General features: G+C 52.4%; 1 protein-coding gene across 4 annotated transcripts in view; it reads right to left on the reverse strand.

Annotated features, from left to right (window-relative positions):
* Positions 1-1,595: 1,595 nt before the first annotated feature.
* Positions 1,596-27,646, reverse strand: part of LOC144000307 (uncharacterized) — a 28,929-nt gene continuing 2,878 nt past the window's right edge. The window contains exons 2-6 of one of the 4 annotated variants that reach the window (XM_077494040.1): positions 13,668-13,697; positions 10,302-10,331; positions 7,705-7,734; positions 4,636-4,803; positions 1,596-1,787 (exon numbers count right to left, since the gene is read on the reverse strand). In XM_077494040.1, the coding sequence (XP_077350166.1) occupies positions 1,672-1,787; positions 4,636-4,803; positions 7,705-7,734; positions 10,302-10,331; positions 13,668-13,697 (374 nt within the window). In that variant the 3' untranslated portion in view covers positions 1,596-1,671. The remainder of the gene's footprint in view (positions 1,788-4,635; positions 4,804-7,704; positions 7,735-10,301; positions 10,332-13,667; positions 13,698-27,646) is intronic. The other 3 variants (XM_077494042.1, XM_077494041.1, XM_077494043.1) reach the window with 3 other exon arrangements.

Raw genomic sequence — 27,646 nt, forward strand, 5'->3', positions numbered from 1 at the left:
ACTTCTCTTGTCCTGTATGTCGGGTGTAATTCTCGGTATCTCTTCTTATTCTGTATGAATGGACTCTGCACAGTACCACTTCTCTTGTCCTGTATGTCGGGTGTAATTCTCGGTATCTCTTCTTATTCTGTATGTATGGACTCTGCACAGTACTACTTCTCTTGTCCTGTATGTCGGGTGTAATTCTCGGTATCTGTTCTTATTCTGTATGTATGGACTCTGCACAGTACCACTTCTCTTGTCCTGTATGTCGGGTGTAATTCTCGGTATCTCTTCTTATTCTGTATGTATGGACTCTGCACAGTACCACTTCTCTTGTCCTGTATGTCGGGTGTAATTCTCGGTATCTCTTCTTATTCTGTATGTATGGACTCTGCACAGTACCACTTCTCTTGTCCTGTATGTCGGGTGTAATTCTCGGTATCTGTTCTTATTCTGTATGTATGGACTCTGCATAGTACCACTTCTCTTGTCCTGTATGTCGGGTGTAATTCTCAGTATCTGTTCTTATTCTGTATGTATGGACTCTGCACAGTACTACTTCTCTTGTCCTGTATGTCGGGTGTAATTCTCGGTATCTGTTCTTATTCTGTATGTATGGACTCTGCATAGTACCACTTCTCTTGTCCTGTATGTCGGGTGTAATTCTCAGTATCTGTTCTTATTCTGTATGTATGGACTCTGCACAGTACTACTTCTCTTGTCCTGTATGTCGGGTGTAATTCTCGGTATCTGTTCTTATTCTGTATGTATGGACTCTGCACAGTACTACTTCTCTTGTCCTGTATGTCGGGTGTAATTCTCGGTATCTGTTCTTATTCTGTATGTATGGACTCTGCACAGTACTACTTCTCTTGTCCTGTATGTCGGGTGTAATTCTCGGTATCTCTTCTTATTCTGTATGTGTGGACTCTGCACAGTACCACTTCTCTTGTCCTGTATGTCGGGTGTAATTCTCGGTATCTCTTCTTATTCTGTATGTATGGACTCTGCACAGTACCACTTCTCTTGTCCTGTATGTCGGGTGTAATTCTCGGTATCTGTTCTTATTCTGTTTGTATGGGCTCTGCACAGTACCACTTCTCTTGTCCTGTATGTCGGGTGTAATTCTCGGTATCTCTTCTTATCCTGTATGTATGGACTCTGCACAGTACTACTTCTCTTGTCCTGTATGTCGGGTGTAATTCTCGGTATCTGTTCTTATCCTGTATGTATGGACTCTGCACAGTACCACTTCTCTTGTCCTGTATGTCGGGTGTAATTCTCGGTATCTGTTCTTATCCTGTATGTATGGACTCTGCACAGTACCACTTCTCTTGTCCTGTATGTCGGGTGTAATTCTCGGTATCTGTTCTTATTCTGTATGTATGGACTCTGCACAGTACTACTTCTCTTGTCCTGTATGTCGGGTGTAATTCTCGGTATCTCTTCTTATTCTGTATGTATGGACTCTGCACAGTACTACTTCTCTTGTCCTGTATGTCGGGAGTAATTCTCGGTATCTGTTCTTATTCTGTATGTATGGGCTCTGCACAGTATGACATATATTTATATTTGATATCTGGATGACAATGACAGATTTTTACACACAGAAGTTCTCTAATCTGAGTTTATTGAATGCTATTTCATTACATTGGTGACATTGATGTCTGTCTCCTCCTGGTGGTGCTCTCAGGCATTGCACAGGGACTTCTGGCAGCACTCTACTGTGACTTTGAGTTTTCTCTTCATGTTCGTCTCTTTTTCTTTCTCACATTTTGCTTTGGTGCTGCAACCACGTCCCCAGACTGGAGGAAAGAGATCAGGGGGTCAGTAGGTGATGGTCTGGGTATGGGGGTACAGAGTGTGTGTGTGGGTTGGGGTAGGGAGGAGATCGGGGGGGTCAGTAGGTGATGGTCTGGGTATGGGGGTACAGAGTGTGTGTGTGGGTTGGGGTAGGGAGGAGATCGGGGGGGTCGGTAAGTGATGGTCTGGGTATGGGGGTACAGAGTGTGTGGGTTGAGGTAGGGAGGAGGAGATCAGGGGGTCAGTAGGTGATGGTCTGCGTATGGGGGTACAGAGTGTGTGTGTGGGTTGGGGTAGGGAGGAGATCGGGGGGGTCAGTAGGTGATGGTCTGGGTATGGGGGTACAGAGTGTGTGGGTTGGGGTAGGGGTGAGGAGATCAGGGGGTCGGTAAGTGATGGTCTGGGTATGGGGTACAGAGTGTGTGGGTTGGGGTAGGGAGGAGGAGATTGGGGGGGTCATTAAGTGATGGTCTGGGTATGGGGGTACAGAGTGTGTGGGTTAGGGTAGGGAGGAGGAGATCGGGGGGTTCATTAAGTGATGGTCTGGGTATGGGGGTACAGAGTGTGTGTGTGGGTTGGGGTAGGGAGGAGGAGATCAGGGGGTCAGTAGGTGATGGTCTGGGTATAAGGGTACAGAGTGTGTGGGTTGGGGTAGGGAGGAGGAGATCGGGGGGGTCAGTAGGTGATGGTCTGGGTATGGGGGGTACAGAGTGTGTGGGTTGAGGTAGGTAGGAGGAGATCGGGGGGGTCAGTAGGTGATGGTCTGGGTATGGGGGTACAGAGTGTGTGGGTTGGGGTAGGGAGGAGGAGATCAGGGGGTCAGTAGGTGATGGTCTGGGTATGGGGGTACAGAGTGTGTGGGTTGGGGTAGGGAGGAGGAGATCAGGGGGTCGGTAAGTGATGGTCTGGTTATGGGGGTACAGAGTGTGTGTGTGGGTTGGGGTAGGGAGGAGGAGATCGGGGGGGTCAGTAGGTGATGGTCTGGGTATGGGGGTACAGAGTGTGTGGGTTGAGGTAGGGAGGAGGAGATCAGGGGGTCGGTAAGTGATGGTCTGGTTATGGGGGTACAGTGTGTGTGGGTTGGGGTAGGGAGGAGGAGATCAGGGGGTCGGTAAGTGATGGTCTGGTTATGGGGGTACAGAGTGTGTGTGTGGGTTGGGGTAGGGAGGAGGAGATCGGGGGGTCAGTAGGTGATGGTCTGGGTATGGGGGTACAGAGTGTGTGGGTTGGGGTAGGGGTGAGGAGATCAGGGGGTCGGTAAGTGATGGTCTGGGTATGGGGTACAGAGTGTGTGGGTTGGGGTAGGGAGGAGGAGATTGGGGGGGTCATTAAGTGATGGTCTGGGTATGGGGGTACAGAGTGTGTGGGTTGGGGTAGGGAGGAGGAGATCAGGGGGTCAGTAGGTGATGGTCTGGGTATGGGGGTACAGAGTGTGTGGGTTGGGGTAGGGGTGAGGAGATCAGGGGGTCAGTAGGCGATGGTCTGGGGGTACTGAGTGTGTGTGTGGGTTGGGGTAGGGAGGAGGAGATCGGGGGGTAAGTAGGTGATGGTCTGGGTATGGGGGTACAGAGTGTGTGGGTTGAGGTAGGGAGGAGGAGATCGGCGGGTCAGTAGGTGATGGTCTGCGTATGGGGGTACAGAGTGTGTGTGTGGGTTGGGGTAGGGAGGAGGAGATCGGGGGGGTCAGTAGGTGATGGTCTGGGTATGGGGTACAGAGTGTGTGGGTTGGGGTAGGGAGGAGGAGATTGGGGGGGTCATTAAGTGATGGTCTGGGTATGGGGGTACAGAGTGTGTGTGTGGGTTGAGGTAGGGAGGAGGAGATCGGGGGGTCAGTAGGTGATGGTCTGCGTATGGGGGTACAGAGTGTGTGTGTGGGTTGGGGTAGGGAGGAGGAGATCGGGGGGGGTCAGTAGGTGATGGTCTGGGTATGGGGGTACAGAGTGTGTGGGTTGGGGTAGGGGGAGGAGATCAGGGGGTTGGTAAGTGATGGTCTGGGTATGGGGGTACAGAGTGTGTGGGTTGGGGTAGGGAGGAGGAGATCAGGGGGGGTCAGTAGGTGATGGTCTGGGTATGGGGGTACAGAGTGTGTGGGTTGGGGTAGGGAGGAGGAGATCAGGGGGGGTCGGTAAGTGATGGTCTGGGTATGGGGGTACAGAGTGTGTGGGTTGAGGTAGGGAGGAGGACATCGGGGGGGGCAGTAGGTGAAAGTCTGGGTATGGGGGTACAGAGTGTGTGTGTGGGTTGGGGTAGGGAGGAGATCGGGGGGTCAGTAGGTGATGGTCTGGGTATGGGGGTACAGAGTGTGTGGGTTGAGGTAGGGAGGAGGAGATCGGGGGGGGCAGTAGGTGAAAGTCTGGGTATGGGGGTACAGAGTGTGTGTGTGGGTTGGGGTAGGGAGGAGATCGGGGGGTCAGTAGGTGATGGTCTGGGTATGGGGGTACAGTGTGTGTGGGTTGGGGTAGGGGGGAGGAGATCGGGGGGGTCAGTAGGTGATGGTCTGGGTATGGGGGTACAGTGTGTGTGGGTTGGGGTAGGGGGAGGAGATCAGGGGGTCGGTAAGTGATGGTCTGGGTATGGGGGTACAGAGTGTGTGGGTTGAGGTAGGGAGGAGGAGATCGGGGGGGGCAGTAGGTGATGGTCTGGGTATGGGGGTACAGAGTGTGTGGGTTGGGGTAGGGAGGAGGAGATCGGGGGGGTCAGTAGGTGATGGTCTGGGTATGGGGGTACAGAGTGTGTGGGTTGGGGTAGGGAGGAGTTTAGGGGTGTGGTAGAGTGGGGGTTGGGATTTTTGAAAGGGGGGATGTAATGGGGTCGGGGTGTTTTGGTGGGGGTGTAATGGAGGCTGCTTACCCATAATGCCCTTGGCGTACTCGGCGTAGTAGTTGTACTTGTTCTCGGTCCCGCTGGGGTCTTGGATGGGTCGGTGGATCTTCACACAGGTGTCCTCGTTCCTCGCACAGTTCACCTCCTTGTGGCGTTTGCACCCCTCCGGCATCTCACAGAAATGACATCTCAGTGCTGAGGATGGAGAGAGAATTAGGAGACTCCGCCTCCATTATACATCACTGTATATAGAGGTACAATTCAGAATCGGGGAGGAGGTGAGGCCAAAAGAAGAGGGAGGCTGGGGTGAAGGGTGAGAAAAGTAGAGTGGAGGCTGGGGTGAAGGGTGAGCGAAGTAGAGTGGAGGCTGGGGTGAAGGGTGAGCGAAGTAGAGTAGAGGCTGGGGTGAAGGGTGAGCGAAGTAGAGTAGAGGCTGGGGTGAAGGGTGAGAAAAGTAGAGTGGAGGCTGAGGTGAAGGGTGAGCGAAGTAGAGTGGAGGCTGGGGTGAAGGGTGAGAAAAGTAGAGTGGAGGCTGGGGTGAAGGGTGAGAAAAGTAGAGTGGAGGCTGGGGTGAAGGGTGAGCAAAGTAGAGTGGAGGCTGGGGTGAAGGGTGAGAAAAGTAGAGTGGAGGCTGGGGTGAAGGGTGAGCAAAGTAGAGTAGAGGCTGGGGTGAAGGGTGAGCAAAGTAGAGTGGAGGCTGGGGTGAAGGGTGAGAAAAGTAGAGTGGAGGCTGAGGTGAAGGGTGAGCGAAGTAGAGTGGAGGCTGGGGTGAAGGGTGAGAAAAGTAGAGTGGAGGCTGGGGTGAAGGGTGAGCAAAGTAGAGTGGAGGCTGGGGTGAAGGGTGAGCGAAGTAGAGTGGAGGCTGGGGTGAAGGGTGAGCGAAGTAGAGTGGAGGCTGGGGTGAAGGGTGAGAAAAGTAGAGTGGAGGCTGGGGTGAAGGGTGAGCAAAGTAGAGTAGAGGCTGGGGTGAAGGGTGAGCAAAGTAGAGTGGAGGCTGGGGTGAAGGGTGAGAAAAGTAGAGTGGAGGCTGGGGTGAAGGGTGAGCAAAGTAGAGTAGAGGCTGGGGTGAAGGGTGAGCAAAGTAGAGTGGAGGCTGGGGTGAAGGGTGAGAAAAGTAGAGTGGAGGCTGGGGTGAAGGGTGAGCAAAGTAGAGTAGAGGCTGGGGTGAAGGGTGAGCAAAGTAGAGTGGAGGCTGGGGTGAAGGGTGAGAAAAGTAGAGTGGAGGCTGGGGTGAAGGGTGAGCGAAGTAGAGTGGAGGCTGGGGTGAAGGGTGAGAAAAGTAGAGTGGAGGCTGGGGTGAAGGGTGAGCAAAGTAGAGTGGAGGCTGGGGTGAAGGGTGAGCGAAGTAGAGTGGAGGCTGGGGTGAAGGGTGAGCGAAGTAGAGTGGAGGCTGGGGTGAAGGGTGAGAAAAGTAGAGTGGAGGCTGGGGTGAAGGGTGAGAAAAGTAGAGAGCGGAGGATAAGATGAATTTTGGGGTGACAGTGGAAGCTAGAATGGAAGTGGGAGGAAAGTGTGGAGGCTGGGATGGAAGTTGGAGGAGGCATTAGAATGGCAGTGTGAGGAATCGGGGGAGGCTGGGGTGAAAGTAGGAAGAGGCAGCAGACTCTGGAAAGGTGATGGGAGGAAGCAGTGGACGCTGGGGTGGAGGTGAGAGGAAATGGTGAAGGCTGGTATGAAAGTACGAGGAGGCTGTGAAAGCTGTCCTGGCAAGGGGTGGAAGTAGTAGAGACTGGAAATGTGGTGGGAGGAAGCAGAGGAAGCTGGAATGGAGGTTGGAGGAAGCCGTAGAGACTGGAATGGTAATAGGAGGAAGCAGTGGAGGCTGGAATGGTAATAGGAGGAAGCAGTGGAGGCTGGAATGGTAATAGGAGGAAGCAGTGGAGGCAGGGTAGTAGTGAAGTTGGAGGAGGCAGCAGAAGCTGGGATGGTGGTGGGAGGAGACAATGGAGGCTAGGATGGAAGTATGAGGAGGCAGTAGAGGTTGGAAAGGTGGGATGGGGAAGTAGTGGAGGCTGGAATAGAAGTAGGAGAGACCGTAGAGGATGGAATGATGGTAGGAAGAAGAGGAGGCTTAATTGGAAGTTGGAGGAGGCGGCAGAGGCTGGAATTGCAATAGGGGGAAGCAGTGGAGGTGAGAAGAAACAGCAGAGGCTGGTGGTAGAGTAGGAGGAGGCAATGAAAGCTGGGATGGAAGTTGGAGGGAGGCAGCAGAAGCTGAAAACGGCAAGGGATGAAAGTAGTGGAGACTGGAATTGTGGTGAGTGGAAGCAAGAATGGAGAGGAGGAAGTGGTGGAGGCTGGAATGAAAGTAGGAGGAAATAATAGAGGCTGGAATAGTGATCGGAGCAAGCAGTAGAGGCTGGGATGGAGGAAGCAGTGGAGACTGTGATGGGGGGAAGGGGTGGAGACTGGGATGGAAGTTGGAGGAATGGTGATGGGAGCAAGCAGTGGAGGCTGGGATGGCGATGAGTGTAAGCAATGGAGGTTGGGATGGGGGGAAGGGGTGGAGACTGTGATGGGGGGAAGGGGTGGAGGCTGGGATGGGGGGAAGGGGTGGAGGCTGGGATGGAAGAAGCAGTAGAGGCTGGGATGGAAGAAGCAGTAGAGGCTGGGATGGAAGAAGCAGTAGAGGCTGGGATGGAAGAAGCAGTAGAGGCTGGGATGGAAGAAGCAGTAGAGGCTGGGATGGAAGAAGCAGTAGAGGCTGGGATGGAAGAAGCAGTAGAGGCTGCGATGGAAGAAGCAGTAGAGGCTGCGATGGAAGAAGCAGTAGAGGCTGCGATGGAAGAAGCAGTGGAGGCTGGGATGGAGGAAGCAGTGGAGGCTGGGATGGAGGAAGCAGTAGAGGCTGGAATGGAAGAAGCAGTGGAGGCTGGGATGGAGGAAGCAGTGGAGGCTGGGATGGAGGAAGCAGTGGAGACTGTGATGGGGGGAAGGGGTGGAGGCTGGGATGGAAGAAGCAGTAGAGGCAGGGATGGGGGAAGGGGTGGAGGCTGGGATGGAAGAAGCAATGGGAAGGATGCAGAAACTGTTGGAGGCCAGGAAGTGGACACTTCAGTGGAAGAGAAGGTCGCTCTGAAGTTTTGTTTTACTTACGGGATTTTGCTGTGGTCGCAGATTCCACCACTAGGAGAAAAGAGAAGTTTTTTTTTTTAGTATCCCGGCTATGACCCCCCCCCGTACATCACTCTGTTCCCTGTATCTCCCCCTCCACTTCCTATGTTATTATCACAGGGGGCACTCCTGGCTCTGCTCGGCCTCATCCCTGGTGGAAACCTCTCTGGAGGCCCTTCTGTATGAGAAAAGTAGAGTGGAGGCTGGGGTGAAGGGTGAGCGAAGTAGAGTGGAGGCTGGGGTGAAGGGTGAGCGAAGTAGAGTGGAGGCTGGGGTGAAGGGTGAGCGAAGTAGAGTGGAGGCTGGGGTGAAGGGTGAGCAAAGTAGAGTGGAGGCTGGGGTGAAGGGTGAGCAAAGTAGAGAGCGGAGGATAAGATGAATTTTGGGGTGACAGTGGAAGCTAGAATGGAAGTGGGAGGAAAGTGTGGAGGCTGGGATGGAAGTTGGAGGAGGCATTAGAATGGCAGTGTGAGGAATCGGGGGAGGCTGGGGTGAAAGTAGGAAGAGGCAGTAGACTCTGGAAAGGTGATGGGAGGAAGCAGTGGAAGCTGGGGTGGAGGTGAGAGGAAATGGTGAAGGCTGGTATGAAAGTACGAGGAGGCTGTGAAAGCTGTCCTGGCAAGGGGTGGAAGTAGTAGAGACTGGAAATGTGGTGGGAGGAAGCAGAGGAAGCTGGAATGGAGGTTGGAGGAAGCCGTAGAGACTGGAATGGTAATAGGAGGAAGCAGTGGAGGCTGGAATGGTAATAGGAGGAAGCAGTGGAGGCAGGGTAGTAGTGAAGTTGGAGGAGGCAGCAGAAGCTGGGATGGTGGTGGGAGGAGACAATGGAGGCTAGGATGGAAGTATGAGGAGGCAGTAGAGGTTGGAAAGGTGGGATGCGGAAGTAGTGGAGGCTGGAATAGAAGTAGGAGAGACCGTAGAGGATGGAATGATGGTAGGAAGAAGAGGAGGCTTAATTGGAAGTTGGAGGAGGCGGCAGAGGCTGGAATTGCAATAGGGGGAAGCAGTGGAGGTGAGAAGAAACAGCAGAGGCTGGTGGTAGAGTAGGAGGAGGCAATGAAAGCTGGGATGGAAGTTGGAGGGAGGCAGCAGAAGCTGAAAACGGCAAGAGAGGAAAGTAGTGGAGACTGGAATTGTGGTGAGTGGGAGCAAGAATGGAGAGGAGGAAGTGGTGGAGGCTGGAATGAAAGTAGGAGGAAATAATAGAGGCTGGAATAGTGATCGGAGCAAGCAGTATAGGCTGGGATGGAGGAAGCAGTGGAGGCTAGGATGGAGGAAGCAGTGGAGGCTGGGATGGAGGAAGCAGTGGAGGTTGGGATGGAGGAGACACTGGAGGCTGGGATGGAGGAGACACTGGAGGCTGGGATGGAAGAAGCAGTGGAGACTGTGATGGGGGGAAGGGGTGGAGGCTGGGATGGAAGTTGGAGGAATGGTGATGGGAGCAAGCAGTGGAGGCTGGGATGGCGATGACTGTAAGCAATGGAGGTTGGGATGGAGGAAACAGTGGAGACTGTGATGGGGGGAAGGGGTGGAGGCTGGGATGGAAGAAGCAGTAGAGGCTGGGATGGAAGAAGCAGTAGAGGCTGGGATGGCGATGAGTGTAAGCAGTGGAGGTTGGGATGGAGGAAGCAGTGGAGACTGTGATGGGGGGAAGGGGTGGAGGCTGGGATGGAAGAAGCAGTGGAGGCTGGGATGGAAGAAGCAGTGGAGGCTGGGATGGAAGAAGCAGTAGAGGCTGGGATGGAAGAAGCAGTGGAGGCTGGGATGGAAGAAGCAGTAGAGGCTGGGATGGCGATGAGTGGAAGCAGTGGAGGCTGGGATGGAAGAAGCAGTAGAGGCTGGGATGGAAGAAGCAGTGGAGGCTGGGATGGAAGAAGCTGGGATGGAAGAAGCAGTGGAGGCTGGGATGGAAGAAGCAGTAGAGGCTGGGATGGAAGAAGCAGTAGAGGCTGGGATGGAAGAAGCAGTAGAGGCTGGGATGGCGATGAGTGTAAGCAGTGGAGGTTGGGATGGAGGAAGCAGTGGAGACTGTGATGGGGGGAAGGGGTGGAGGCTGGGATGGAAGAAGCAGTAGAGGCTGGGATGGAAGAAGCAGTAGAGGCTGGGATGGAAGAAGCAGTAGAGGCTGGGATGGAAGAAGCAGTGGAGGCTGGGATGGAAGAAGCTGGGATGGAAGAAGCAGTAGAGGCTGGGATGGAAGAAGCAGTAGAGGCTGGGATGGAAGAAGCAGTAGAGGCTGGGATGGAAGAAGCAGTAGAGGCTGGGATGGAAGAAGCAGTAGAGGCTGGGATGGAAGAAGCAGTAGAGGCTGGGATGGAAGAAGCAGTAGAGGCTGGGATGGAAGAAGCAGTGGAGGCTGGGATGGAGGAAGCAGTGGAGGCTGGGATGGAGGAAGCAGTGGAGGCTGGGATGGAGGAAGCAGTGGAGGCTGGGATGGAAGAAGCAGTGGAGGCTGGGATGGAGGAAGCACTAGAGGCTGGGATGGAAGAAGCAATGGGAAGGATGCAGAAACTGTTGGAGGCCAGGAAGTGGACACTTCAGTGGAAGAGAAGGTCGCTCTGAAGTTTTGTTTTACTTACGGGATTTTGCTGTGGTCGCAGATTCCACCACTAGGAGAAAAGAGAAGATTTTTTTTTAGTATCCCGGCTATGACCCCCCCCCGTACATCACTCTGTTCCCTGCATCTCCCCCTCCACTTCCTATGTTATTATCACAGGGGGCCCTTCTGGCTCTGCTCGGCCTCATCCCTGGTGGAAACCTCTCTGGAGGCCCTTCTGTATGAGAAAAGTAGAGTGGAGGCTGGGGTGAAGGGTGAGCTAAGTAGAGTGGAGGTTGGGGTGAAGGGTGAGCGAAGTAGAGTGGAGGCTGGGGTGAAGGGTGAGCAAAGTAGAGTGGAGGCTGGGGTGAAGGGTGAGCGAAGTAGAGTGGAGGCTGGGGTGAAGGGTGAGCGAAGTAGAGTGGAGGCTGGGGTGAAGAGTGAGCAAAGTAGAGTGGAGGCTGGGGTGAAGGGTGAACGAAGTAGAGTGGAGGCTGGGGTGAAGGGTGAGCGAAGTAGAGTGGAGGCTGGGGTGAAGGGTGAGCGAAGTAGAGTGGAGGCTGGGGTGAAGGGTGAGAAAAGTAGAGTGGAGGCTGGGGTGAAGGGTGAGCGAAGTAGAGTGGAGGCTGGGGTGAAGGGTGAGCAAAGTAGAGTGGAGGCTGGGGTGAAGGGTGAGCGAAGTAGAGTGGAGGCTGGGGTGAAGGGTGAGCGAAGTAGAGTGGAGGCTGGGGTGAAGGGTGAGCAAAGTAGAGTGGAGGCTGGGGTGTAGGGTGAGAAAAGTAGAGTGGAGGCTGGGGTGAAGGGTGAGAAAAGTAGAGTGGAGGCTGGGGTGAAGGGTGAGCAAAGTAGAGTGGAGGCTGGGGTGTAGGGTGAGAAAAGTAGAGTGGAGGCTGGGGTGAAGGGTGAGCGAAGTAGAGTGGAGGCTGGGGTGAAGGGTGAGAAAAGTAGAGTGGAGGCTGGGGTGAAGGGTGAGCAAAGTAGAGTGGAGGCTGGGGTGTAGGGTGAGAAAAGTAGAGTGGAGGCTGGGGTGAAGGGTGAGCGAAGTAGAGTGGAGGCTGGGGTGAAGGGTGAGAAAAGTAGAGTGGAGGCTGGGGTGTAGGGTGAGAAAAGTAGAGTGGAGGCTGGGGTGAAGGGTGAGAAAAGTAGAGAGCGGAGGATAAGATGAATTTTGGGGTGACAGTGGAAGCTAGAATGGAAGTGGGAGGAAAGTGTGGAGGCTGGGATGGAAGTTGGAGGAGGCATTAGAATGGCAGTGTGAGGAATCGGGGGAGGCTGGGGTGAAAGTAGGAAGAGGCAGCAGACTCTGGAAAGGTGATGGGAGGAAGCAGTGGAAGCTGGGGTGGAGGTGAGAGGAAATGGTGAAGGCTGGTATGAAAGTACGAGGAGGCTGTGAAAGCTGTCCTGGCAAGGGGTGGAAGTAGTAGAGACTGGAAATGTGGTGGGAGGAAGCAGAGGAAGCTGGAATGGAGGTTGGAGGAAGCCGTAGAGACTGGAATGGTAATAGGAGGAAGCAGTGGAGGCTGGAATGGTAATAGGAGGAAGCAGTGGAGGCTGGAATGGTAATAGGAGGAAGCAGTGGAGGCAGGGTAGTAGTGAAAGTTGGAGGAGGCAGCAGAAGCTGGGATGGTGGTGGGAGGAGACAATGGAGGCTAGGATGGAAGTATGAGGAGGCAGTAGAGGTTGGAAAGGTGGGATGGGGAAGTAGTGGAGGCTGGAATAGAAGTAGGAGAGACCGTAGAGGATGGAATGATGGTAGGAAGAAGAGGAGGCTTAATTGGAAGTTGGAGGAGGCGGCAGAGGCTGCAATTGCAATAGGGGGAAGCAGTGGAGGTGAGAAGAAACAGCAGAGGCTGGTGGTAGAGTAGGAGGAGGCAATGAAAGCTGGGATGGAAGTTGGAGGGAGGCAGCAGAAGCTGAAAACGGCAAGGGATGAAAGTAGTGGAGACTGGAATTGTGGTGAGTGGAAGCAAGAATGGAGAGGAGGAAGTGGTGGAGGCTGGAATGAAAGTAGGAGGAAATAATAGAGGCTGGAATAGTGATCGGAGCAAGCAGTAGAGGCTGGGATGGAGGAAGCAGTGGAGGTTGGGATGGAGGAGACACTGGAGGCTGGGATGGAAGATGCAGTGGAGACTGTGATGGGGGGAAGGGGTGGAGGCTGGGATGGAAGTTGGAGGAATGGTGATGGGAGCAAGCAGTAGAGGCTGGGATGGAAGAAGCAGTAGAGGCTGGGATGGAAGAAGCAGTAGAGGCTGGGATGGAGGAAGCAGTGGAGGTTGGGATGGAGGAAGCAGTGGAGACTGTGATGTGGGGGAGGGGTGGAGGCTGGGATGGAAGAAGCAGTAGAGGCTGGGATGGAAGAAGCAGTGGAGGCTGGGATGGAAGAAGCAGTGGAAGCTGGGATGGCGATGAGTGGAAGCAGTGGAGGCTGGGATGGAAGAAGCAGTAGAGGCTGGGATGGAAGAAGCAGTAGAGGCTGGGATGGCGATGAGTGGAAGCAGTGGAGGCTGGGGATGGAAGAAGCAGTAGAGGCTGGGATGGAAGAAGCAGTAGAGGCTGGGATGGAGGAAGCAGTAGAGGCTGGGATGGAGGAAGCAGTGGAGGCTGGGATGGAGGATGCAGTGGAGGCTGGGATGGAAGAAGCAGTAGAGGCTGGGATGGAGGAAGCAGTGGAGGCTGGGATGGAGGAAGCAGTGGAGGCTGGGATGGAGGAAGCAGTGGAGGCTGGGATGGAAGAAGCAGTGGAGGCTGGGATGGAGGAAGCAGTGGAGGCTGGGATGGAGGAAGCAGTGGAAGCAGTGGAGGCTGGGATGGAGGAAGCAGTGGAGGCTGGGATGGAGGAAGCAGTGGAGGCTGGGATGGAGGAAGCAGTGGAGGCTGGGATGGAGGAAGCAGTGGAGGCTGGGATGGAGGAAGCAGTGGAGGCTGGGATGGAGGAAGCAGTGGAGGCTGGGATGGAAGGAGCAGTGGAGGCTGGGATGGAGGAAGCAGTGGAGGCTGGGATGGAAGAAGCAGTGGAGGCTGGGATGGAAGAAGCAGTGGAGGCTGGGATGGAGGAAGCAGTGGAGGCTGGGATGGAGGAAGCAGTGGAGGCTGGGATGGAGGAAGCAGTGGAGGCTGGGATGGAAGGAGCAGTGGAGGCTGGGATGGAGGAAGCAGTGGAGGCTGGGATGGAAGAAGCAGTGGAGGCTGGGATGGAAGAAGCAGTGGAGGCTGGGATGGAGGAAGCAGTGGAGGCTGGGATGGAGGAAGCAGTGGAGGCTGGGATGGAGGAAGCAGTGGAGGCTGGGATGGAAGGAGCAGTGGAGGCTGGGATGGAAGAAGCAATGGGAAGGATGCAGAAACTGTTGGAGGCCAGGAAGTGGACACTTCAGTGGAAGAGAAGGTCGCTCTGAAGTTTTGTTTTACTTACGGGATTTTGCTGTGGTCGCAGATTCCACCACTAGGAGAAAAGAGAAGATTTTTTTTTAGTATCCCGGCTATGACCCCCCCCCCCCCCCCCCCGTACATCACTCTGTTCCCTGCATCTCCCCCTCCACTTCCTATGTTATTATCACAGGGGGCCCTTCTGGCTCTGCTCGGCCTCATCCCTGGTGGAAACCTCTCTGGAGGCCCTTCTGTATGAGACCTCCTAACCTGATACAATGGTCCCCTCTCGGCCTCTCTCGGCACCCAATGGTAGGACCTGAGTTGGAGGTCGGCTTGGGGGGAAGGGCACTTTCCTCTCGGTGGAGGTCTATGGGTCGGGTCTCTACACTATAATATCGAGTCTCCACAGCTAATAATGCAGAATTCCGAAACCTGTTTTATGTTGTCTCATTTTATCACCTTCTTTTAGTACCGCGATCTTCTAAAGCCACCGAAATATCGAAGCGTTTCCTTCCTTGCAATATGGCGATTGGCTGTCCGCCTTTCCCTGAGCTACAGGTCACATGACAGCCATCCCCTGCAGTAGGAGAAGGTTCATGCTCAGGTGGGTCTAATGAAGGCCATCAGTCCTCACAACGGTCATCACGGCACAGCTGGAGGGGAATAGTGATCTTATGTATAGATCATGGTACGACGCGTTTCATTAGAGTGTGGGGGAGGGGGGTCTCTCCCCCCTTGGCGCTTATCAAATTTTCCATTCCCTGGTATAGCGCAGGGCAGTACTGTCCCCTGAGGGCGCCTGCCTACCAATCCAGATCCTGGTGCTGGTCCACGCCCTGACACCAATTGGAGGGTGTGGGAACATTCTGGGTGTGTCACATGGCCTCGGGGCGGGGCAGGGTCTGACACAATCTTCTGGGGGTTGGGTTTAGGTTTGGATATTTTTGGCCCCGCCCAGATTCAGAGGCAAAACTTAGGGATTTTTATTTTTGTAAAGGGTGGAAGAGCCAGACGGGATGTTTGGCAATGAAAACTCCCTGAGGGCTGGGTGGGAAGGAGCTGCATGGAGTGTGTCTGGAAGGGTGAGAATGACAAACTCAATGCTGCTCTTGTTTGCAACTATTTCCCATAGGAGGCTCATCAGCTATGGGATCACTACAAGGACCAGCATGCACTCTCTCACTTTGACTGTTTACCTCCCATGTGTAACCCAATATTACCATCTATTGGTCATCACCTCCCATGTGTAACCCAATATTACCATCTATTGGTCATCATCCCCCATGTGTAACCCAATATTACCATCTATTGGTCATCACCTCCCATGTGTAACCCAATATTACCATCTATTGGTCATCCTCCCCCATGTGTAACCCAATATTACCATCTATTGGTCATCACCTCCTCCATGTGTAACCCAATATTACCATCTATTGGTCATCACCTCCCATGTGTGACCCAATATTACCATCTATTGGTCATCCTCCTCCATGTGTGACCCAATATTATCATCTATTGGTCATCCTGCCCCATGTGTAACCCAATATTACCATCTATTGGTCATCCTCCCCCATGTGTAACCCAATATTACCATCTATTGGTCATCATCTCCCGTGTGTAACCCAATATTACCATCTATTGGTCATCACCTCCCATGTGTGACCCAATATTACAATCTATTGGTCATCACCTCCCGTGTGTAACCCAATATTACCATCTATTGGTCATCACCTCCCATGTGTAACCCAATATTACCATCTATTGGTCATCATCTCCCGTGTGTAACCCAATATTACCATCTATTGGTCATCACCTCCTCCATGTATAACCCAATATTACCATCTATTGGTCATCATCTCCCGTGTGTAACCCAATATTACCATCTATTGGTCATCATCTCCCGTGTGTAACCCAATATTACCATCTATTGGTCATCATCCCCCATGTGTAACCCAATATTAGCATCTATTGTTCATCACCTCCTCCATGTGTGACCCAATATTACCATCTATTGGTCATCATCCCCCATGTGTAACCCAATATTACCATCTATTGGTCATCACCTCCCATGTGTGACCCAATATTACAATCTATTGGTCATCACCTCCCGTGTGTAACCCAATATTACCATCTATTGGTCATCACCTCCCATGTGTAACCCAATATTACCATCTATTGGTCATCATCTCCCGTGTGTAACCCAATATTACCATCTATTGGTCATCACCTCCTCCATGTATAACCCAATATTACCATCTATTGGTCATCATCTCCCGTGTGTAACCCAATATTACCATCTATTGGTCATCATCTCCCGTGTGTCACCCAATATTACCATCTATTGGTCATCATCTCCCGTGTGTAACCCAATATTACCATCTATTGGTCATCATCCCCCATGTGTAACCCAATATTACCATCTATTGTTCATCACCTCCTCCATGTGTGACCCAATATTACCATCTATTGGTCATCACCTCCCATGTGTAACCCAATATTACCATCTATTGGTCATCACCTCCCATGTGTGACCCAATATTACCATCTATTGGTCATCCTCCTCCATGTGTGACCCAATATTACCATCTATTGGTCATCACCTCCTCCATGTGTAACCCAATATTACCATCTATTGGTCATCACCTCCTCCATGTGTGACCCAATATTACCATCTATTGGTCATCACCTCCCATGTGTGACCCAATATTACCATCTATTGGTCATCACCTCCCATGTGTGACCCAATATTACCATCTATTGGTCATCACCTCCCATGTGTGACCCAATATTACCATCTATTGGTCATCATCCCCCATGTATAACCCAATATTACCATCTATTGGTCATCATCTCCCATGTGTAACCCAATATTATCATCTATTGGTCATCATCTCCCATGTGTAACCCAATATTACCATCTATTGGTCATCATCCCCCATGTATAACCCAATATTACCACCTTGTGGTCATCATCTCCCATGTGTAACCCAATATTATCATCTATTGGTCATCATCTCCCATGTGTAACCCAATATTACCATCTATTGGTCATCATCTCCCGTGTGTAACCCAATATTACCATCTATTGGTCATCATCTCCCATGTGTAACCCAATATTACCATCTATTGGTCATCATCTCCCATGTGTAACCCAATATTATCATTTATTGGTCATCACCTCCCGTGTGTAACCCAATATTACCATCTATTGGTCATCATCCCCCATGTGTAACCCAATATTACCATCTATTGGTCATCATCCCCCATGTGTAACCCAATATTACCATCTATTGGTCATCATCTCCCGTGTGTAACCCAATATTACCATCTATTGGTCATCACCTCCTCCATGTGTGACCCAATATTACCATCTATTGGTCATCATCCCCCATGTGTAACCCAATATTACCATCTATTGGTCATCACCTCCCATGTGTGACCCAATATTACCATCTATTGGTCATCCTCCTCCATGTGTGACCCAATATTACCATCTATTGGTCATCACCTCCTCCATGTGTAACCCAATATTACCATCTATTGGTCATCACCTCCTCCATGTGTGACCCAATATTACCATCTATTGGTCATCACCTCCTCCATGTGTAACCCAATATTACCATCTATTGGTCATCACCTCCTCCATGTGTAACCCAATATTACCATCTATTGGTCATCACCTCCTCCATGTGTGACCCAATATTACCATCTATTGGTCATCACCTCCCATGTGTGACCCAATATTACCATCTATTGGTCATCACCTCCTCCATGTGTGACCCAATATTACCATCTATTGGTCATCATCCCCCATGTATAACCCAATATTACCACCTATTGGTCATCACCTCCCATGTGTAACCCAATATTACCATCTATTGGTCATCCTCCTCCATGTGTGACCCAATATTACCATCTATTGGTCATCCTCCTCCATGTGTAACCCAATATTACCATCTATTGGTCATCCTCCTCCATGTGTGACCCAATATTACCATCTATTGGTCATCCTCCTCCATGTGTGACCCAATATTACCACCTATTGGTCATCACCTCCCCCATGTGTAACCCAATATTATCATCTATTGGTCATCATCTCCCATGTGTGACCCAATATTACCATCTATTGGTCATCACCTCCCATGTGTGACCCAATATTACCATCTATTGGTCATCATCTCCCGTGTGTGACCCAATATTACCATCTATTGGTCATCACCTCCCGTGTGTAACCCAATATTACCATCTATTGGTCATCCTCCTCCATGTGTGACCCAATATTACCACCTATTGGTCATCACCTCCCATGTGTGACCCATTATTATCATCTATTGGTCATCATCCCCCATGTGTAACCCAATATTACCACCTATTGGTCATCACCTCCCATGTGTAACCCAATATTATCATCTATTGGTCATCATCTCCCATGTGTAACCCAATATTACCATCTATTGGTCATTTAATGGGGAGGCACAGTGGTGTAGTGGGTGGCACAGTGGTGTAGTGGGTGGCACAGTGGTGTAGTGGTTAGCACTCTCGCTTAGCAGAAAAAAGGGGTTGCTGGTTCGAATTCCAACCACGACACTACCTGCCTGGAGTTTGCATGTTCTCTCTGTGCCTGCATGAGCCTCCTGGTATCCCAATTTCCTCCCACACTCCAAAGACTGGCAGGTAGGCTAATTGGCCCTAATATATGAATGTGAGTTGGGGACCTTGGATTGTGGCTCCTTGAGGGCGGGGGCCGATGTGAGTGTGTGATGTATGTGTGGAGTACTGTGTAAATTGATGGCACTATATGAGTACCTTAAATAATGATATAGTAGACGAGCATCTTATTGAGACACAATGTACGGGGATGGGGACAATTGTAAACACTCACTCTGGATGGACTGGTGTCTTTTTCAACCTTACTATGTAATTACCCCCCCCCCCCCTCCTCCATCTGTAACCCAATATTACCATCTATTGTATATCACACCCGTGTGTACCCTGTTATTACCATCTATTGTATATCACACCCGTGTGTACCCTGTTATTACCATCTATTGTATATCACACCCGTGTGTACCCTGTTATTACCAACTATCCTCCATCTCCTACTCTCTACTTATTGGCTGACCCTTACACAGACTCCTCCCCCTTCAGTCTATTATGAATGCTGCTGCTAGACTAATACACCTCACTAACCAATCTGTGACTTCTTCCCCTCCCCCACCGCATGAAATTCAAAATGCTAACCACAACATACAAGGCCATCCACATCACCCCCCATCTACATCACCAACCTCATCTGTAGATATCACCCAAATTGTCCCCTCCACTCCTCCCAGGACCTCCTGCTCTCTAGCTCCCTTGTTACCTCCTCCCATACCCTCCTTCAAGACTTCTCCAGAGCCTCTCCCTTCCTCTGGAACTCCCTGCCCCAGTATGTCCGATCAGCCCCTACCCTGTCCACCTTTAGGAGATCCCTGAAAACTCATTTATTCAGGGAAGCCTCCCCACCCCCACCTAACAACTGTCCCCGAGCCACCCCCATCTATTACCTTTTGTACCACCTCCCCCTCCCTTTTAGAATGTAAGCTCCATGGGCCCTCTTGCCCCTTCTGTATTGTATTGTAATTGTGCTGTTCCCCCCTCTACATTGTAAAGCGCTGCGTAAATTGTTGGCCCTATATAAATTGTGTATAATAATTGCCCCAATGCGTAGGCCACTGTTATAGTCTCTTGTCTATTGCCCCACCCTCATGTGTACCTCATTATTATTGTTCATCACCCTCATATTTACCCCCAAATTATTGTCCATCACCCCCATGTATATGCCACTATTACCGTCTATTGTCCATCACCCCCATCTGTCCTCCCCTATTACCGTCTATTGTCCATCACCCCCATCCGTCCTCCCCTATTACCACCTATTGTCCATCACCCCCATCTGTCCTCCCCTATTACCGTCTATTGTCCATCACCCCCATCTGTCCTCCCCTATTACCGTCTATTGTCCATCACCCCCATCTGTCCTCCCCTATTACCGTCTATTGTCCATCACCCCCATCTGTCCTCCCCTATTACCGTCTATTGTCCATCACCCCCATCTGTCCTCCCCTATTACCGTCTATTGTCCATCACCCCCATCTGTCCTCCCCTATTACCGTCTATTGTCCATCACCCCCATCTGTCCTCCCCTATTACCGTCTATTGTCCATCACCCCCCATCCATCCTCCCCTATTACCGTCTATTGTCCATCACCCCCATCCGTCCTCCCCTATTACCGTCTATTGTCCATCACCCCCATCCATCCTCCCCTATTACCGTCTATTGTCCATCACCCCCATCTGTCCTCCCCTATTACCGTCTATTGTCCATCACCCCCCATCCTCCCCTATTACCGTCTATTGTCCATCACCCCCATCCGTCCTCCCCTATTACCGTCTATTGTCCATCACCCACCATCTGTCCTCCCCTATTACCGTCTATTGTCCATCACCCCCATCTGTCCTCCCCTATTACCGTCTATTGTCCATCACCCCCCATCCATCCTCCCCTATTACCGTCTATTGTCCATCACCCCCATCTGTCCTCCCCTATTACCGTCTATTGTCCATCACCCCCATCTGTCCTCCCCTATTACCGTCTATTGTCCATCACCCCCATCTGTCCTCCCCTATTACCGTCTATTGTCCATCACCCCCATCTGTCCTCCCCTATTACCGTCTATTGTCCATCACCCCCATCTGTCCTCCCCTATTACCGTCTATTGTCCATCACCCCCCATCCATCCTCCCCTATTACCGTCTATTGTCCATCACCCCCATCCGTCCTCCCCTATTACCGTCTATTGTCCATCACCCCCATCCATCCTCCCCTATTACCGTCTATTGTCCATCACCCCCATCTGTCCTCCCCTATTACCGTCTATTGTCCATCACCCCCATCTGTCCTCCCCTATTACCGTCTATTGTCCATCACCCCCATCCGTCCTCCCCTATTACCGTCTATTGTCCATCACCACCATCTGTCCTCCCCTATTACCGTCTATTGTCCATCACCCCCATCCATCCTCCCCTATTACCGTCTATTGTCCATCACCCCCATCTGTCCTCCCCTATTACCGTCTATTGTCCATCACCCCCCATCCTCCCCTATTACCGTCTATTGTCCATCACCCCCATCCGTCCTCCCCTATTACCGTCTATTGTCCATCACCCACCATCTGTCCTCCCCTATTACCGTCTATTGTCCATCACCCCCATCTGTCCTCCCCTATTACCGTCTATTGTCCATCACCCCCCATCCATCCTCCCCTATTACCGTCTATTGTCCATCACCCCCATCTGTCCTCCCCTATTACCGTCTATTGTCCATCACCCCCATCTGTCCTCCCCTATTACCGTCTATTGTCCATCACCCCCATCTGTCCTCCCCTATTACCGTCTATTGTCCATCACCCCCATCCGTCCTCCCCTATTACCGTCTATTGTCCATCACCACCATCTGTCCTCCCCTATTACCGTCTATTGTCCATCACCCCCATCTGTCCTCCCCTATTACCGTCTATTGTCCATCACCCCCATCCGTCCTCCCCTATTACCGTCTATTGTCCATCACCCTCCATCCGTCCTCCCCTATTACCGTCTATTGTCCATCACCCCCATCCGTCCTCCCCTATTACCGTCTATTGTCCATCACCCCCCATCTGTCCTCCCCTATTACCGTCTATTGTCCATCACCCCCATCCGTCCTCCCCTATTACCGTCTATTGTCCATCACCCCCCATCCGTCCTCCCCTATTACCGTCTATTGTCCATCACCCACCATCTGTCCTCCCCTATTACCGTCTATTGTCCATCACCCCCATCCGTCCTCCCCTATTACCGTCTATTGTCCATCACCCACCATCTGTCCTCCCCTATTACCGTCTATTGTCCATCACCCCCATCTGTCCTCCCCTATTACTGTCTATTGTCCATCACCCCCCATCCGTCCTCCCCTATTACCGTCTATTGTCCATCACCCACCATCTGTCCTCCCCTATTACCGTCTATTGTCCATCACCCCCATCCGTCCTCCCCTATTACCGTCTATTGTCCATCACCCACCATCTGTCCTCCCCTATTACCGTCTATTGTCCATCACCCCCATCCGTCCTCCCCTATTACCGTCTATTGTCCATCACCCCCCATCCGTCCTCCCCTATTACCGTCTATTGTCCATCACCCACCATCTGTCCTCCCCTATTACCGTCTATTGTCCATCACCCCCATCCGTCCTCCCCTATTACCGTCTATTGTCCATCACCCACCATCTGTCCTCCCCTATTACCGTCTATTGTCCATCACCCCCATCTGTCCTCCCCTATTACCGTCTATTGTCCATCACCCCCCATCCGTCCTCCCCTATTACCGTCTATTGTCCATCACCCACCATCTGTCCTCCCCTATTACCGTCTATTGTCCATCACCCCCATCCGTCCTCCCCTATTACCGTCTATTGTCCATCACCCACCATCTGTCCTCCCCTATTACCGTCTATTGTCCATCACCCACATCTGTCCTCCCCTATTACCGTCTATTGTCCATCACCCTCCATCCGTCCTCCCCTATTACCGTCTATTGTCCATCACCCCCATCCGTCCTCCCCTATTACCGTCTATTGTCCATCACCCACATCTGTCCTCCCCTATTACCGTCTATTGTCCATCACCCCCATCCGTCCTCCCCTATTACCGTCTATTGTCCATCACCCCCATCCGTCCTCCCCTATTACCGTCTATTGTCCATCACCCCCCATCTGTCCTCCCCTATTACCGTCTATTGTCCATCACCCACATCTGTCCTCCCCTATTACCGTCTATTGTCCATCACCCCCATCTGTCCTCCCCTATTACCGTCTATTGTCCATCACCCACATCTGTCCTCCCCTATTACCGTCTATTGTCCATCACCCCCCATCCGTCCTCCCCTATTACCGTCTATTGTCCATCACCCTCCATCCGTCCTCCCCTATTACCGTCTATTGTCCATCACCCCCCATCTGTCCTCCCCTATTACCGTCTATTGTCCATCACCCCCCATCCGTCCTCCCCTATTACCCCCTATTGTCCATCACCCTCCATCCGTCCTCCCCTATTACCGTCTATTGTCCATCACCCTCCATCCGTCCTCCCCTATTACCGTCTATTGTCCATCACCCCCCATCTGTCCTCCCCTATTACCGTCTATTGTCCATCACCCCCCATCTGTCCTCCCCTATTACCGTCTATTGTCCATCACCCCCCATCCTCCCCTATTACCGTCTATTGTCCATCACCCCCATCCGTCCTCCCCTATTACCGTCTATTGTCCATCACCCCCCATCTGTCCTCCCCTATTACCGTCTATTGTCCATCACCCCCCATCCGTCCTCCCCTATTACCGTCTATTGTCCATCACCCCCCATCCGTCCTCCCCTATTACCGTCTATTGTCCATCACCCCCATCCGTCCTCCCCTATTACCGTCTATTGTCCATCACCCCCCATCCATCCTCCCCTATTACCGTCTATTGTCCATCACCCCCCATCCTCCCCTATTACCGTCTATTGTCCATCACCCCCATCCGTCCTCCCCTATTACCGTCTATTGTCCATCACCCCCCATCTGTCCTCCCCTATTACCGTCTATTGTCCATCACCCCCCATCCGTCCTCCCCTATTACCGTCTATTGTCCATCACCCCCCATCCGTCCTCCCCTATTACCGTCTATTGTCCATCACCCCCATCTGTCCTCCCCTATTACCGTCTATTGTCCATCGCCCCCCATCTGTCCTCCCCTATTACCGTCTATTGTCCATCACCCCCATCTGTCCTCCCCTATTACCGTCTATTGCCCATCACCCCCCATCTGTCCTCCCCTATTACCGTCTATTGTCCATCACCCCCATCCGTCCTCCCCTATTACCGTCTATTGTCCATCACCCCCCATCCGTCCTCCCCTATTACCGTCTATTGTCCATCACCCCCCATCCGTCCTCCCCTATTACCGTCTATTGTCCATCACCCCCCATCCTCCCCTATTACCGTCTATTGTCCATCACCCCCATCCGTCCTCCCCTATTACCGTCTATTGTCCATCACCCCCCATCTGTCCTCCCCTATTACCGTCTATTGTCCATCACCCCCATCTGTCCTCCCCTATTACCGTCTATTGTCCATCACCCCCATCCGTCCTCCCCTATTACCGTCTATTGTCCATCACCCCCATCCGTCCTCCCCTATTACCGTCTATTGTCCATCACCCCCCATCTGTCCTCCCCTATTACCGTCTATTGTCCATCACCCCCCATCCGTCCTCCCCTATTACCGTCTATTGTCCATCACCCCCATCCGTCCTCCCCTATTACCGTCTATTGTCCATCACCCCCCATCCGTCCTCCCCTATTACCGTCTATTGTCCATCACCCCCATCCGTCCTCCCCTATTACCGTCTATTGTCCATCACCCCCCATCCGTCCTCCCCTATTACCGTCTATTGTCCATCACCCCCATCTGTCCTCCCCTATTACCGTCTATTGTCCATCGCCCCCCATCTGTCCTCCCCTATTACCGTCTATTGTCCATCACCCCCATCTGTCCTCCCCTATTACCGTCTATTGCCCATCACCCCCCATCTGTCCTCCCCTATTACCGTCTATTGTCCATCACCCCCATCCGTCCTCCCCTATTACCGTCTATTGTCCATCACCCCCCATCCGTCCTCCCCTATTACCGTCTATTGTCCATCACCCCCCATCCGTCCTCCCCTATTACCGTCTATTGTCCATCACCCCCCATCCTCCCCTATTACCGTCTATTGTCCATCACCCCCATCCGTCCTCCCCTATTACCGTCTATTGTCCATCACCCCCCATCTGTCCTCCCCTATTACCGTCTATTGTCCATCACCCCCCATCCGTCCTCCCCTATTACCGTCTATTGTCCATCACCCCCCATCCGTCCTCCCCTATTACCGTCTATTGTCCATCACCCCCCATCCGTCCTCCCCTATTACCGTCTATTGTCCATCACCCCCATCCGTCCTCCCCTATTACCGTCTATTGTCCATCACCCCCCATCCGTCCTCCCCTATTACCGTCTATTGTCCATCACCCCCATCCGTCCTCCCCTATTACCGTCTATTGTCCATCACCCCCATCCGTCCTCCCCTATTACCGTCTATTGTCCATCACCCCCCATCCGTCCTCCCCTATTACCGTCTATTGTCCATCACCCCCATCTGTCCTCCCCTATTACCGTCTATTGTCCATCGCCCCCCATCTGTCCTCCCCTATTACCGTCTATTGTCCATCACCCCCATCTGTCCTCCCCTATTACCGTCTATTGCCCATCACCCCCCATCTGTCCTCCCCTATTACCGTCTATTGTCCATCACCCCCATCCGTCCTCCCCTATTACCGTCTATTGTCCATCACCCCCCATCCGTCCTCCCCTATTACCGTCTATTGTCCATCACCCCCCATCCGTCCTCCCCTATTACCGTCTATTGTCCATCACCCCCATCTGTCCTCCCCTATTACCGTCTATTGTCCATCACCCCCCATCCGTCCTCCCCTATTACCCCCTATTGTCCATCACCCCCATCTGTCCTCCCCTATTACCGTCTATTGTCCATCACCCCCCATCCTCCCCTATTACCGTCTATTGTCCATCACCCCCCATCCGTCCTCCCCTATTACCCCCTATTGTCCATCACCCCCATCTGTCCTCCCCTATTACCGTCTATTGTCCATCACCCCCATCTGTCCTCCCCTATTACCGTCAATTGTCCATCACCCCCCATCCGTCCTCCCCTATTACCCCCTATTGTCCATCACCCCCCATCTGTCCTCCCCTATTACCGTCTATTGTCCATCACCCCCATCTGTCCTCCCCTATTACCGTCTATTGTCCATCACCCCCATCTGTCCTACCCTATTACCGTCTATTGTCCATCACCCCCATCTGTCCTCCCCTATTACCGTCTATTGTCCATCACCCCCCATCCGTCCTCCCCTATTACCCCCTATTGTCCATCACCCCCATCTGTCCTCCCCTATTACCGTCTATTGTCCATCACCCCCCATCCGTCCTCCCCTATTACCGTCTATTGTCCATCACCCCCCATCCGTCCTCCCCTATTACCGTCTATTGTCCATCACCCCCCATCCTCCCCTATTACCGTCTATTGTCCATCACCCCCATCCGTCCTCCCCTATTACCGTCTATTGTCCATCACCCTCCATCTGTCCTCCCCTATTACCGTCTATTGTCCATCACCCTCCATCTGTCCTCCCCTATTACCGTCTATTGTCCATCACCCTCCATCTGTCCTCCCCTATTACCGTCTATTGTCCATCACCCCCCATCCTCCCCTATTACCGTCTATTGTCCATCACCCCCATCTGTCCTCCCCTATTACCATCTATTGTCCATCACCCCCCATCTGTCCTCCCCTATTACCGTCTATTGTCCATCACCCCCCATCCGTCCTCCCCTATTACCGTCTATTGTCCATCACCCCCATCCGTCCTCCCCTATTACCGTCTATTGTCCATCACCCCCCATCCGTCCTCCCCTATTACTGTCTATTGTCCATCACCCCCCATCCGTCCTCCCCTATTACCCCCTATTGTCCATCACCCCCCATCTGTCCTCCCCTATTACCGTCTATTGTCCATCACCCTCCATCTGTCCTCCCCTATTACCGTCTATTGTCCATCACCCCCATCCGTCCTCCCCTATTACCGTCTATTGTCCATCACCCCCCATCCGTCCTCCCCTATTACCCCCTATTGTCCATCACCCCCATCCGTCCTCCCCTATTACCGTCTATTGTCCATCACCCCCATCTGTCCTCCCCTATTACCATCTATTGTCCATCACCCCCATCTGTCCTCCCCTATTACCATCTATTGTCCATCACCCCCATCCGTCCTCCCCTATTACCGTCTATTGTCCATCACCCCCATCCGTCCTCCCCTATTACCGTCTATTGTCCATCACCCCCCATCCGTCCTCCCCTATTACTGTCTATTGTCCATCACCCCCCATCCGTCCTCCCCTATTACCCCCTATTGTCCATCACCCCCCATCTGTCCTCCCCTATTACCGTCTATTGTCCATCACCCTCCATCTGTCCTCCCCTATTACCGTCTATTGTCCATCACCCCCATCCGTCCTCCCCTATTACCGTCTATTGTCCATCACCCCCCATCCGTCCTCCCCTATTACCCCCTATTGTCCATCACCCCCATCCGTCCTCCCCTATTACCGTCTATTGTCCATCACCCCCATCTGTCCTCCCCTATTACCATCTATTGTCCATCACCCCCATCTGTCCTCCCCTATTACCGTCTATTGTCCATCACCCCCCATCCGTCCTCCCCTATTACCGTCTATTGCCCATCACCCCCATGTATATGCCACTATTACCGTCTATTGTCCATCACCCCCATCTGTCCTCCCCTATTACCGTCTATTGCCCATCACCCCCATGTATATGCCACTATTACCGTCTATTGTCCATCACCCCCATCCGTCCTCCCCTATTACCGTCTATTGTCCATCACCCCCATGTATATGCCACTATTACCGTCTATTGTCCATCACCCCCATCTGTCCTCCCCTATTACCGTCTATTGCCCATCACCCCCATGTATATGCCACTATTACCGTCTATTGTCCATCACCCCCATCTGTCCTCCCCTATTACCATCTATTGTCCATCACCCCCCATCTGTCCTCCCCTATTACCGTCTATTGTCCATCACCCCCCATCCGTCCTCCCCTATTACCGTCTATTGTCCATCACCCCCATCCGTCCTCCCCTATTACCGTCTATTGTCCATCACCCTCCATCCGTCCTCCCCTATTACCCCCTATTGTCCATCACCCCCCATCTGTCCTCCCCTATTACCGTCTATTGTCCATCACCCCCCATCCGTCCTCCCCTATTACCGTCTATTGTCCATCACCCCCCATCCGTCCTCCCCTATTACCCCCTATT

This window comes from Lithobates pipiens, unplaced genomic scaffold (genome assembly GCF_037356315.1).
Source record: "Lithobates pipiens isolate NorthernLeopardFrog02 unplaced genomic scaffold, aLitPip1_a1.2 Scaffold_22, whole genome shotgun sequence".
Lineage (NCBI taxonomy): Eukaryota > Metazoa > Chordata > Amphibia > Anura > Ranidae > Lithobates > Lithobates pipiens.